The 12,820-nt window shown below is 46.5% G+C and overlaps 1 protein-coding gene and 1 long non-coding RNA gene across 52 annotated transcripts in view; one reads left to right on the top strand and one right to left on the bottom strand.

The window, feature by feature from the left end:
- Positions 1-12,820, top strand: part of BRCA1 (BRCA1 DNA repair associated) — a 100,326-nt gene that overhangs the window by 84,244 nt on the left and 3,262 nt on the right. For all 51 annotated transcript variants that reach the window (XM_077969258.1, XM_077969254.1, XM_077969246.1 and 48 more), the window contains 4 exon segments: positions 1,814-1,897; positions 8,592-8,646; positions 10,820-10,893; positions 12,694-12,754. In XM_077969258.1, the coding sequence (XP_077825384.1) occupies positions 1,814-1,897; positions 8,592-8,646; positions 10,820-10,893; positions 12,694-12,754 (274 nt within the window).
- On the bottom strand, positions 5,778-7,507 carry LOC144335750 (uncharacterized). The gene is made up of 2 exons (XR_013406881.1): positions 6,687-7,507; positions 5,778-5,837 (listed from the first exon to the last, which is right to left on the bottom strand). It is a non-coding gene; the product is annotated as an uncharacterized LOC144335750 (long non-coding RNA).

The following is a 12,820-nucleotide window of genomic DNA, read 5'->3' as shown; positions in this document are numbered from 1 at the left end:
GAGAAGTTAAGTAGGCAGTTGGACACATCGTATGAAGCTCAGGAGTACAAGGAGGACTATAAACATGGGAGTCTTCTGACAAATTTATCACTAGACTCCTCATTCAAGTAACTAGGAAATGTCAGATATTCTTCCCCTAGTAATAGCCGGTGGTTATACTCTTGCCTTTATTTTTCTTCACAATACTCTTGGCAACACATAAGGCCTTCCCTACAATGTGAGTTTCAGTCAGACTTGTTTCTGAGCATTCTTCCTCAAGTTTCTCCCCAGTCTCATTATTCTTTATTCTCATGTCCATGACTAGTCATAATAGTGATTACGAAAAACCTCTAACTTTCTTTAGTGTATTGAATGTATATCTTATCATTTTGGTTGTGTTAACTGTGTAAATCTCTCAGTGGAAATCTGAAAAGCCTTTATTTCCTTAGATGATAATATGCAATTGATTTAGGAGAAAGGGAATTTTTCAGTTACCTTTATAACAGCAAAATATTAGCAGTTTAATCTAAATGCTAAGTGAATGTTTTGAGAGGAGATAGATGTTGAAAATCAAGATACATTAAGTCCCAAGTGAGGTGAAAAGCTGACTGTTAATTTCTGCACACAAAGATTTGCTTCAGTGAATTGATTTCAACAGCTGAGATACTGATCATTTCACCTGGTCTACCAAAAAGAATGATTTTACTTTCTTTTTTGTCAAATCTCTGCCCAGCAATTCTTTTTCTTTCTTTCGTTTGTTTGTTTGTTTTTAGCCAGGTCTCACTTTGTCACCCAGGCGGGAGTGTGGTGGTATGATCATAGTTCACTGCAGCCTCCAACTCCTGGGCTCAAGTGACCCTCCAGCTTCAGCTTTTCAAGAAATTGGGACTACAGACACATGCAACTATGCCTGACTGAAATTCTATATATCTTTTTTGTAGAGAAGGGATCTCATTGTGTTGCCCAGGTGGATCTCGAGCTCCTGGTCTCAAGCCATCCTCCTGCCTCAGCCTCCCAAAGTGCTAGGGTTATAGGTGTGAGCCATTGGTGTCCAGCTACTGCCTGCCTGGCAATTCTGAATGCCTTAATTTTTTTTTTTTTTTTTTTTTTTCCTTGAGACAGAGTTTCACTCTGTCACCCCAGCTGGAGTGCAGTGGCATGATCTTGGCTCACTGCAACTTCCACCTCCCGGTTTCAAGCAATTCTCACGCCTCAGCCTCCCAAGTAGCTAGGAAGTAACTGGGACTACAGGCGCACGCCACCACGCCCAGCTAATTTTTGTATTTTTTTTAACTTTATTTTTAATTTTTTGAGATGGAGTCTTGCTCTGTCACCCAGGCTGGAGTGCAGTGGCACCATCTCGACTCACTGCAACCTCCACCTCCTGGGTTCAAAAGATTCTCCTGCCTCAGCCTCCCAAGTAGCTGGGATTACAGGCGCCTGCCACCACACCCAACTAATTTTTTGTATTTGTAGTAGATAGAAGGTTGCACCATGTTGGTCAGACTGGTTTCGAACTCCTGACCTCAAGTAATCCGCCCGCCTCAGCCTCCCAAAGTGCTAGGATTACAGGCGTGAGCCGCTGCACCCAGCCTTGTGTTTTTTTGTTTTTTGGTTTTTTTTAGTTAAGCGGAGTTTCACCATGTTGGCTAGGCTGGTCTCAAACACCTGACCTCAAATGATCCAACCACCTCGGCCTCCCAAAGTGCTGGTATTACAGGCGTGAGCCACTGCGCCTGGCCTGAATGCCTTAAACATGACATGTCTGCTCCACTTCCATTGAAGGAAGCTTCTCTTTCTCTGATCCTGATGGTTTGTGTTTGGTTTCCTTCAGCATGATTTTGAAGTCAGAGGAGATGTGGTCAATGGAAGAAACCACCAAGGTCCAAAGCGAGCAAGAGAATCCCCAGACAGAAAGGTAAAGCTCCCTCCCTCAAGTTGACAAAAATCTCACCACACCACTCTGTATTCCAGTTCCCTTTACAGAGATGGGCCACTTCATCTCGTAAGACTTACTAGATACATACACACTGCTTAGATACTTTCACGCAGTTTCTTTTTTCACTCTTCCATTCCAACCACATAAATAAGTATTGTCTCTACTTTATGAATGATAGAACTAAGATATTTAGAGAGGCTGTATAATTTGGATTCCTGTCTGGGGTTCAGATCTCAGCTGATAAGTGGAAGAGCTGAGACTTTAAGCAGATGGGAATCTAAAGCCTTTGCTCTTTTCACTTCACTGGGGTGTCTTTCTCTCTCTCTCTCCTTTTTTTTTTCCCGAGACGGAGTCTCACTCTGTCATCCAGGCTGGAGTGCAGTGGTACGATCTCAGCTCACTGAAAACTCCGCTTCCCAGATTCAAGCAATTGTTCTGCCTCAGCCTCTCAAGTAGCTGGGATTATAGGCATTGCCACCACACTGGGCTCATTTTTTGTATTGTTAGTAGAGACAGGGTTTCACTGTGTTGGCCAGGCTGGTCTCGAACTCCAGATCTCAGGTGATCCCCCCAACTCAGCCTCCCAAAGTGCTAGGATTACAGGCGTGAGCCATCACGCCCAGCCTAGAGTGTCTTTCTCTAAAGCAGTGTGGTAAATGCTGTGAGCAAGCCATACACAGTGCTGTCTGTGGAAGCATAGAAGAGGAAGTGATTAATAATAGCTATTTTTTTTTTTTTGAGACGAAATCTCACTCTGTCGCCCAGGCTTGAGTGCAGCGGCACAATCTCAGCTCACTGCAACCTCTGCCGCCTAGGTTCAACCAATTCTCCTGCCTCAGCCTCCCGAGTAGCTGGGATGACAGGCGCCTGCCTCTGCACCCAGCTAATTTTTATAGTTTTTAGTAGAGGCAGGGTTTAACTATCTTGCCCAGGCTGGTCTTGAACCCCTGACCTTGTGATCTACCTGCCTTGGCCTCCCCAAGTGCTGGGATTACAGGCATGAGCCACCGTGCCTGGCTAATAATAGCTAAAATTTATACACTGTTCACTAGGCCAGGCACAGTGGCTCATTCCTGTTAGTTATCCCAGCACTTTGGGAGGCTGAGGCAGGCAGATCGCTTGAGCCAAGGAGTTCGATACCAGCCTGGGCAACATGGCAAAACCCCATTTCTACCAAAAAAAAATATACAAAAATTAGCCAGGCGTGGTGGCATATACCTGCAGTTCCAACTACTTGGAAGGGTGAGTTGAGAGTATCTCTTGATCCCAAGAGGTGGGGGTTGCAGTGAACCGAGATTGCGCCACTGCATTCCAGCCTGGATGACAGAGAGAAGGTCTCAAAAAAAAAAAAAGATCACTTTATGCCAGGGGCTGCTGTAAAGGCCCAACCATGTTTTAAGTAATTAACAATTTTATGACAACTCTATGAGCTATGTACTGTAATTATGCCTATATTACAAATGTGAAAATTTAGGTTCAGAGAGGTTGAATAAGTTGCCCAGAGTCACACAGCTAGTAAGTGATGGAACTAGAAGTTGAACTCAGGGAGTCTAGCTCCAAGTCTAAACTCTTTGTTAATTTATTTTTCGGGCCAGAGTCTTGCTCTGTCACCCAGGCTGGAGTGCAGTGCCGCTATCTCTGCTTACTGAACTTGGGAGGAACTTTTACTTCCCAAGTTCAAGCAATTCTTGTGCCTTGGTCTCCCAAGTAGCTAGGATTACAGGCATGTGCCACCACACCTAGCTAATTTTTTGTCTCATTCTGTTGGCCAGTCTGGAGTGCAGTGGCACAATCTCAGCTCACTGCAGCCTCCAGCGCAGGTTCAAGTGATTCTTGTGCCTTAGCCTCCCAAATAGCTGGGATTACAGGCACTTGCCACCACACCCAGATAATTTTTTGTATTTTTAGTAGAAACAGGGTTTCAACATGTTAGCCAGGCTGGTCTCAAATTCCTGACCTCAGATGATCTGCCCGCCTCAGGCTCCCAAAGTGCTGGGATTACAGGGGTGAGCCACCATTCCCAGCCTTAATTTTTATATTTTTATTAGAGATGGAGTTTTGCCATGTTGGCCAGGCTGGCCTTCATCTCCTGGCCTCCAGTGATCCACCCACCTCGGCCTCCCAAAGTGCTGGGATTACAGGCATGAGCCACTGCACCCGGCCTCCAACTCTAAACTCTTAACAATACCATAGTTTCTTGAAAAGTTATTGAAGGCTTCACAGAGGGAAAAAAAATGGAGCATTCTAACAATTTTGCAGATGAGACCCAAGAAGACTCAATGACTTTCTCCAGATCATATTGTAGCAGACGACATAGTCAGAACTGTGACTTCCTCTCAGGGAGAACTCTGTGCAAGATTTCACACCTACCTGTCAGGCCTGAGCTGGCTGCTTTCTCAGCTCCCTAAGTGCTATGTTCCCAGTTTGCTTTTCTTCCTTTTTCAAGTGTGCACTGCTAGCCATTTCAGAACATCCCAGGCCGGTCACAGTGGCTCATGCCTCTAATCCCAGCACTTTGGGAGCCCAAGGCAGGTGGATCACCTGAGGTCAGGAGTTAGAGACCAGCCTGGCCAACATGGTGAAACCCCATCTCTACTAAAAATACAAATATTAGCTGGGTATGGTGGCAGGCACCTGTAATCCCAGCTCGGGATTACTCAGGAGGCTGAGGCTGGAGAATCGGTTGAACCTGGGAGGCAGAGGTTGCAGTGAGCCAAGATTGCGCCACTGCACTCCAGCCTGGGGACAAGAGGGAGACTTCGTCTCAAAAAAAAAAAAAAAAATCCGAGCTGGGTGCAGCGTCTCATGCCTGTAATCCCAGCACTTTAGGAGGCCAAGGCAGGAGGATCACTTGAGCCCAGGAGTTCAAGACTAGCCTGGGCAACATAGTAAGACTCTGTCTCTACAAAAAAATTTAAAAATTAATTGGGTGTTGTAGCGCACTCCTGTATTCCCAGCTACTCAGGAGACTGAGGTGAGAAGAATGCTTGAGCCTGGGAGATCGAGGCTGCAGCAAGCCTTGATGGTGCTACTGCACTCCAGCCTAGCCAACATTGTGAGACCTTGTCTCAAAACAAAACAAAACATCCTTCTACTGAGCACTTTCTGTTATTTTATAGAAACTTAACAGGGAACCAGTAGAGGTAATTTCCTAAGGAAAACTGCTTTGGGACATGATCACAAATCAAGCCTGGAGTTTTGAACTCTTGAGGTCAGCCTGTTTTTACCTTCTGAGCCTATCAAGTAATTGTTCCAGATGCCAAGAAAAGCTGCTGGCCTTATTTCTGCTTCTGCCTTTACCACAGGGGAGCACCATGTGAACCAGTCCTCTGTTTTTCCTCCACTGTATGCTAGGCAGTATTAGCACAAGATTCTTCCTTTCTTTAAAAAGAAATTCTAGTGCTTTGGATTTTTTCCTCTGTGCAGAATAGCAATAATGGAAAGTATGTGGTCAAAGTAATGACATTCTGAGGATACTAAATGTCACCATAGTATTTTTCTCTGGAAGAGAAATGTATGTGTAGAGGTGAAACTTCACATTTCCTTTTTTTTTTTTTTTTTTTTTTGTGGGAGGATGAAGTTTTGCTCTTGTTGCCCAGGCTGGAGTACAATGGCGCGATCTCGGCTCACCGCAATCTCTGCCTCCTGGGTTCAAGTGATTCTCCTGCCTCAGCCTCCCAAGTAACTAGGATTACAGGCATATGCCACCACATCCAGCTAATTTTGTATTTTTAGTAGAGATAGGGTTTCTCCATGTTGGTCAGGCTGGTCTTGAACTCCCGACCTCAGGTGATCCACCCACCTCGGCCTCCCAAAGTGCTGGTATTACAGGCCACTGCACTCAGCCTGAAATTTCAAATTTATTTTTTTCCTTTTTCTTTTTTTTAATTTGAGACGGAGTCTCGCTCTGTCACCCAGGCTGGAGTGCAGTGGCGTGGTCTTGGCTCACTACCAGCTCCGCCTTCCAGGTTCACGCCGTTCTCCTGCCTCAGCCTCTTGAGTAGCTGGGACTACAGGCACCCCCCACCACGCCCGGCTAATTTTTTGTATTTTTAGTAGAGACAGGGGTTTCACTGTGTTAGCCAAGATGGTCTCAATCTTTTGACCTCGTGATCCGCCTGCCTCAGCCTCCCAAAGTGCTGGGATTACAGGCATGAGCCACCACACCCATCCCAAAACTTCAGATTTCTTGTCTCATAACTAGACATCCTCATCACTGAGTGTTAGCCTGGATATAAGCATTCCTAATCTTTTGTACTTTTCATGTCAGCATTTGGCTCCAGCTAGCTGCCTGGAGAGAACTTCTAGCATTATGAACATGCAGGTCCTATCAACAGGTTGGGGGTGCAGTTTATTGATACAGATAGTGAGAGTGGCACAGATGGATGCTGTCCCTTAAAACAAACAGATTTGTCTTTGGGAGGCTGAGGCGGGTGTATCATGAGGTCAGGAGTTCAAGACCAGCCTGGCCAACATAGTGAAACCCCGTCTCTACTAAAAATACAAAGAATTAGCCAGGTGTGGCCGGCATGGTTGCTCACACCTGTAATCCCAGCACTTTGGGAGGCTGAGGCGGACGAAGCACAAGGTCAGGAGATCAAGACCATCCTGGCTAACATGGTGAAACCCGTCTCTACTAAAAATACAAAAAATTAGCCGGGCGTGGTGGCAGGCGCCTGTAGTCCCAACTACTTGGGAGGCTGAGGCAGGAGAATGGCGTAAACCCGGGAGGCAGAACTTTCAGTGAGCCGAGATTGCACCACTGCACTCCAGCCTGGGCTACAGATCAAGACTCTGTCTCAAAAAAAAAAAAAAATAGCCAGGATTGGTGGTGTGCACCTATAATCCCAGCTACGTGGGAGGCTGAGGCAGGAGAATTGCTTGAACCCAGGAGGCAGAGGTTGCAGTGAGCTGAGATCACGCCGTTGCACTCCAGCACAGGTGACAGTGCGAGACTCCATCCCAAAAAAAAAAAACAGACTTGTCCTGCTGCCCTTTCTTTTCCCTCTGGCAGGAGAGAGAGAGAGAGAGTGTGTGTATATGTGTGTCCGTCTGTCCGTCCGTCCGTCCGTCCGTCCATCTGTCTGTCTGTCAAGGGGGAGGGTGACCACTTTCTAAAAGGCCATCTGTGTATTTTTAGCTTCCTGATTTTTTTCTCTATGGCAGTCTCTTTGAAGCCAGGTGAATTTTAGGCCTTGGCAATTTTCTTTTTATTAGAATGGGACGGTCAAGACAATGAGAGTCACCCAAAACATATCCATTCAAATGATACAATTTTAGGGTTTATTTTTAAGTGATACCCAAGTTTTTTGCTAAGAACCTATGCCAGTGTGTATATGAGAATTTGCACTGTCCCACACTGTTGCCACCAGCCACATGGGACTGTTTAAAGTTAAATTTTACAAATCAGCCAGTCGTGGTGGTGTGCACCTGTAGTCCCAGCTACTTAGGAGGCTGAGGCGGGAGGATTGCTTGAGTGCAGGAGTTCAATGCTGCAGCAAGCTATGATCATGCCACTGTACTCCAGCCTGAGTGACAAAATGAGACCTCATCTCTTCAAAAAAAAAAAAAAAGAAAAAAATTAAAATATGAAGTTTAGTTCTTCATTCACCCTAACCACATCTCCAGTGCCCAATAACTATATGTGACTCATGGCTACCTTATTAGCATAGATATAGAACACTGTGACTATCACAAAGTTGTTTTGAACAGTGTTGCCAAACCCTGTAAGTGGAAGAGGCGGTGCAGTGTGGTCTGTGTCTTCAGGAAACCAGGCAGTCAGACCAGTTCAATGAGGAGAGGCAGAACATGGCTTCACTTCTAAATTAAAAACTGCTTAGGTGGTCTAAAGATACAATGGCCATTCTCAGAGTAGTGAGAAGGAAGGAACAGATGTTTAGGGGGCTAGAAGAAAGTCAGAGAGGGCCGGACGCAGTGACTCATGCCTGTAATCCCAGCACTTTGGAAGGCCAAGACAGGCAGATAACGAGGTCAGGAGTTCAAGCCCAACCTGACCAACATGGCGAAACCCTGTCTCTACTAAAAATACAAAAATTAGCCAGGCGTGGTGGTGGGCGCCTGTAATCCCAGCTGCTCAGGAGGCTAAGGCAGGAGAATCACTTGAACCTTGGGGGCAGAGGTTGCAGTGAGCCCAGATTGCACCACTTCACTCCAGCCTGAGTGACAGAGTAAGACTCCGTCTCAAAAAGAAGGAAAAAAAAAAAAAAGTCAGAGGAGACAAGGAGCATGTACACCTAAAATCAACATAGACCCCTCTGCTGATGGGGTCATGGTGAGTACTTGAGGTACCAAGTCTGGATAAACATCAAACTTCAGCCAATAGCTTTGAGTTTCTAGCCATCCAAGCCTTTTATTAAACATACAGAAGGACCTTTTTTCCCTTACATCTAACAAGTAAAAGCACCTACAAAGAATGCCTATAGAGTGTAGGTCAACTACATATGCACTTCAAAAAGATCTTCCGAAATCCTTTAGTGTTCTGGACATTGGACTGCTTGTCCCTGGGAAGTAGTAGCAGAAATCATCAGGTGGTGAACAGAAGAAAAAAGCTCTTCCTTTTTGCAAGTCTGTTTTTTGGATAAAAGCCAATATTCTTTTATAACTAGATTTCCTTCTCTCCATTCCCCTGTCCCTCTCTCTTCCTCTCTTCCAGATCTTCAGGGGGCTAGAAATCTGTTGTTATGGGCCCTTCACCAACATGCCCACAGGTAAGAGCCTGGGAGAACTGCAGAGTTCCAGCACCAGCCTTTGTCTTACATAGTGGAGTATTATAAGCAAGATCCCCCTTGGCCGGGCGCGGTGGCTCAAGCCTGTAATCCCAGCACTTTGGGAGGCCGAGGCGGGCGGATCACAAGGTCAGGAGATCGAGACCACAGTGAAACCCCGTCTCTACTAAAAATACAAAAAATTAGCCGGGCGTGGTGGCGGGCGCCTGTAGTCCCAGCTACTCAGGAGGCTGAGGCAGGAGAATGGCGGGAACCCGGGAGGCGGAGCTTGCAGTGAGCCGAGATCGCGCCACTGCACTCCAGCCTGGGCAACAGCGTGAGACTCCGTCTCAAAAAAAAAAAAAAAAAAAAAAAAAAAAGATCCCCCAATGGGGGTTCCTCAGATTGCTGAGATGTTGTAAAGGCTATTCTATTTCTCTATCACCCTCCAAACAAAACAGCACCTAAATGTTATCCTATGGCAAAAAAAAAAAAAAAAAAGCTATACCTTGTCCCCCTTCTCAAGAGCATGAAGGTGGTGAATAGTTAGGATTTAGTATGTTATGTATTCAGATGGCATCGAGCTGCTGTTAGTGCCAACATGTTAGTGAGAAAATACCTTTGGATAGGTAAAACTCAAGAAGTTCTGCTCTTCCTAAACCATTACTTACATAGAAGAAAGCACAGCAGCTGGCCCACCATGGACAGACCCAGAGCAGGGGAAGAATCTTGGTGAACATTTTTTTTTTTTTTTTTTGAGATGGAGTCTCTGTTGCCCAGGCTGGAGTGCAGTGGCGTGATCTTGGCTCACTGCAACCTCCACCTCCCAGGTTCAAACGATTCTCCTGCCTCAGCCTCCCAAGTAGCTGGGACTACAGGCATGTGCCACCACGCCCAGCTAATTTTTTGAATTTTTTTTTTTTAGTGGAGACGGGGTTTCACCGTGTTAGCCAGGATGGTCTCGATCTCCTGACCTCATGATCCACCCGCCTCGGCCTCCTGAAGTGCTGGGATTACAGGCCTGAGCCACCACACCCAGCCCTCTTGGTGAACATTTTCTAATTAAACTTGACACTGAATACAATGTTATACTTAGGACTGCAATAAAGCTCACCTGGAGTTGCGCAGCACAAAGGCCCTGGTGTGTGTATAAATTTGGTTGGTTCTTTTCACAGCAAAAGCTACCCACCTTTGCCTCCTATGCCTGCTTCTGCCCATGGACTTAGGTCCTCTTACACCTTAGAGGAAGGCCTTAGCATCTGGTCACAGGCAGATGAGTGACAGCAAGAAAACCTGGCAGCAATGTAATTTTGTTTCCATCCTCTTTATTAGTTATCAATTGGATTTTTATGAAATTTCCAAGTTCCACTCAAGGATTTCTGTGTTTTTTTACTTTGGTATAGTGCAAACCAGGGTTGCCAGCAAGTATTATTTTGGGGGTGAGTTAGTCAGCCTTCGTTCAGTCAGACAGACAGGAGCACCTCAGCAATTCCCAGAAACAGGCTGATGGGAAAGAGCAACATACATGAATGTCTTGAAGAACACATCCAACAGGGCCCATTGGGCAGTTCTGATTTTCCAGGTACACGGAGAACATCTCCACAGTCTCTTCTGATTTCTTTCCCCCTGAGTATATGGATTCCAGCTCAGCATGTAGCCTTTCCCTGCTGAGTCTCTAACCCGGATGACGTGTATTTTTTTGACTGGATGAATTATCTTCCCATCTCTTGACATTTACAGTAATTACCACCAAGTATGGTATTTTCAGTGGCCATGATTATCAATTACCAACACAGAATTAGGATGAAGGGAGAAAGGGAGGGAAGGAAGGTGGGTGTTTTTTCACACAGTGTCTTAGCCAGCAATTTAGCAAATTAATGGAAATTAGATCTTCGATTTTTTTTTTTTCTTTCAAGCATTTTATTTGAGAGACTGTCAAACCTTCTACCAAGTGGCCTTATGGAGACTGATAACCAGAGTACATAGCATATCAGTGGCAAATTGACTTAAAATCCATACCCCTGGTATTTTAAGACCATTGTTCTTTGGAGCAGAGAGAGAGACTCTCCCACTGAGAGGTCTTGCTATAAGCCTTCATCCGGAGAGTGTAGGGTAGAGGACCTGAGTTAAGTACACAGATTACTGCGGTGATTTTACATCTAAATGTCCATTTTAGATCAACTGGAGTGGATGGTACAGCTTTGTGGTGCTTCTGTGGTGAAGGAGCTTTCATCATTCACCCTTGGCACAGTAAGTATTCGCTGCCCTGTCAGAGAGGAAGGGCACAGTATTCTCTCCTGTGATTGAGCAAGACTGGCACCTGTCAGTCCCTATGGACGCCCCTACTGTAGCCTCAGAAGTCTTCTCTGCCCACATACCTGTGCCAGAAGACTCCATCTGTAAGGGATGGGTGAGGATTTGAGAACTGCACATATTAAATATACTGAGGGAAAGCTCTTTCCCTCTAACTCTTTTTGCCATATGCCCCTCCCTCTCCTCTCTGACTGCCCCAGCATACTGTGTTTCAACAAATCATCAAGAAATGACGGGCTCAGCCGGGCGCAGTGGCTCAAGCCTGTAATCCCAGCACTTTGGGAGGCCGAGACAGGTGGATCACGAGGTCAGGAGATCGAGACCATCCTGACTGACACGGTGAAACCCCGTCTCTACTAAAAAAATACAAAAAAATTAGCCGGGCGAGATGGCGGGCGCCTGTAGTCCCAGCTACTCGGGAGGCTGAGGCAGGAGAATGGCGTGAACCCGGGAGGCGGAGCTTGCAGTGAGCTGAGATCGCGCCACTGCACTCCAACCCAGGCGACGGAGCGAGACTCCGTCTCAAAAAAAAAAAAAGAAAGAAATGATGGGCTGGACGCTGGGCATGGTGGCTCATGCCTGTAATCCCAGCACTTTGGGAGGCCAAGGCAGGTGGATCACTTGTCAGGAGTTTGAGACCAGCCTGGCCAACATGGTGAAACCCCATCTCTGCTAAAAAAAAAAAAAAAAAAAAAATACAAAAATTAGCCAGGCCTGGTGGAGCATGCCTGTAATCCCAGCTACTTGGGAAGCTGAGGTGTGAGAATCGCTTGAACCTGGGAGGCAGAGGTTGCAGTGAGCCAAGATTGCACCACTGCACTCCAGCCTGGGTGACAGTGAGGCTTCGTCTAAAAAAAAAGAGAAAAGGCCGGGCGCGGTGGCTCACGCCTGTAATCCCAGCACTTTGGGAGGCCAAAGCAGGCGGATCACGAGGTCAGGAGATAGAGACCATCCTGGCTAACATGGTGAAACCCCATCTCTACTAAAAATACAAAAAATTAGCTGGGCGTGGTGGCGGGTACCTGTAATCCCAGCTACTTGGGAGGCTGAGGCAGGAGAATGGCATGAACCCATGAGGCGGAGCTTGCAGTGAGCCGAGATTGTGCCACTGCGCTCCAGCCTGGAGAATCGCTTGAACCCGGGAGGCAGAGATTGTAGTGAGCTGAGATCACGCCACTGCACTCCAGCCTAGGTGACAGAGCGAGACTCCGTCTCAAAAAAAAAAAAAGAAAAAATGAAAAAATGATGGACTGGGCCTAGTGCCTCACACCTATAATCACAACACTTTGGGAGGCCGAGGTGGGAGAATCGCTTGAGCCTGGGAGCTCAAGACCAGCCTGGGAAATACAGTAGGACTTCATGTCTACAAAAAAATTATTAAAAATTAGCTGAGGCCAGGTGCGGTGGCTCATGCCTGTAATCCCAGTGGGGAAGTTGAGCCCAGGAGTTTGAGACCAGCCTGGGCAACATGGCGAAACCTTGTCTGTACCAAAAATACAAAAAAATTAGCCAGGGGTGGTGGTATGTATCTGTAGTTTCAGCTACTTGGGAGGCTGAAGTGGAAGGATTGCTTGAGCCCAGGAGGCAGAGGTTGCAGTGAGCTGAGATCACACCACTGCACTCCAGCCTGGGTGATGTAGCAAGACCCTGTCTCAAAAAAAAAAAAAAATGATGACGTGACAGTTCCAATAGTCCTGCTCTCACACTCTCAATGCTCTTTCCTTCCTGGGGATCCAGGGTTTCCACCCAATTGTGGTTGTGCAGCCAGATGCCTGGACAGAGGACAATGGCTTCCATGGTAAGGTGCCTGCATGTACCTGTGCTATATGGGGTCCTTTTGCATGGGTTTGGTTTACCACTCATT

The sequence above is a fragment of the Macaca mulatta genome, chromosome 16 (genome assembly GCF_049350105.2).
Source record: "Macaca mulatta isolate MMU2019108-1 chromosome 16, T2T-MMU8v2.0, whole genome shotgun sequence".
NCBI lineage: Eukaryota > Metazoa > Chordata > Mammalia > Primates > Cercopithecidae > Macaca > Macaca mulatta.
Note: the sequence above shows the minus strand (reverse complement) of the source record. Positions and strands in the feature narration are given on the sequence as shown.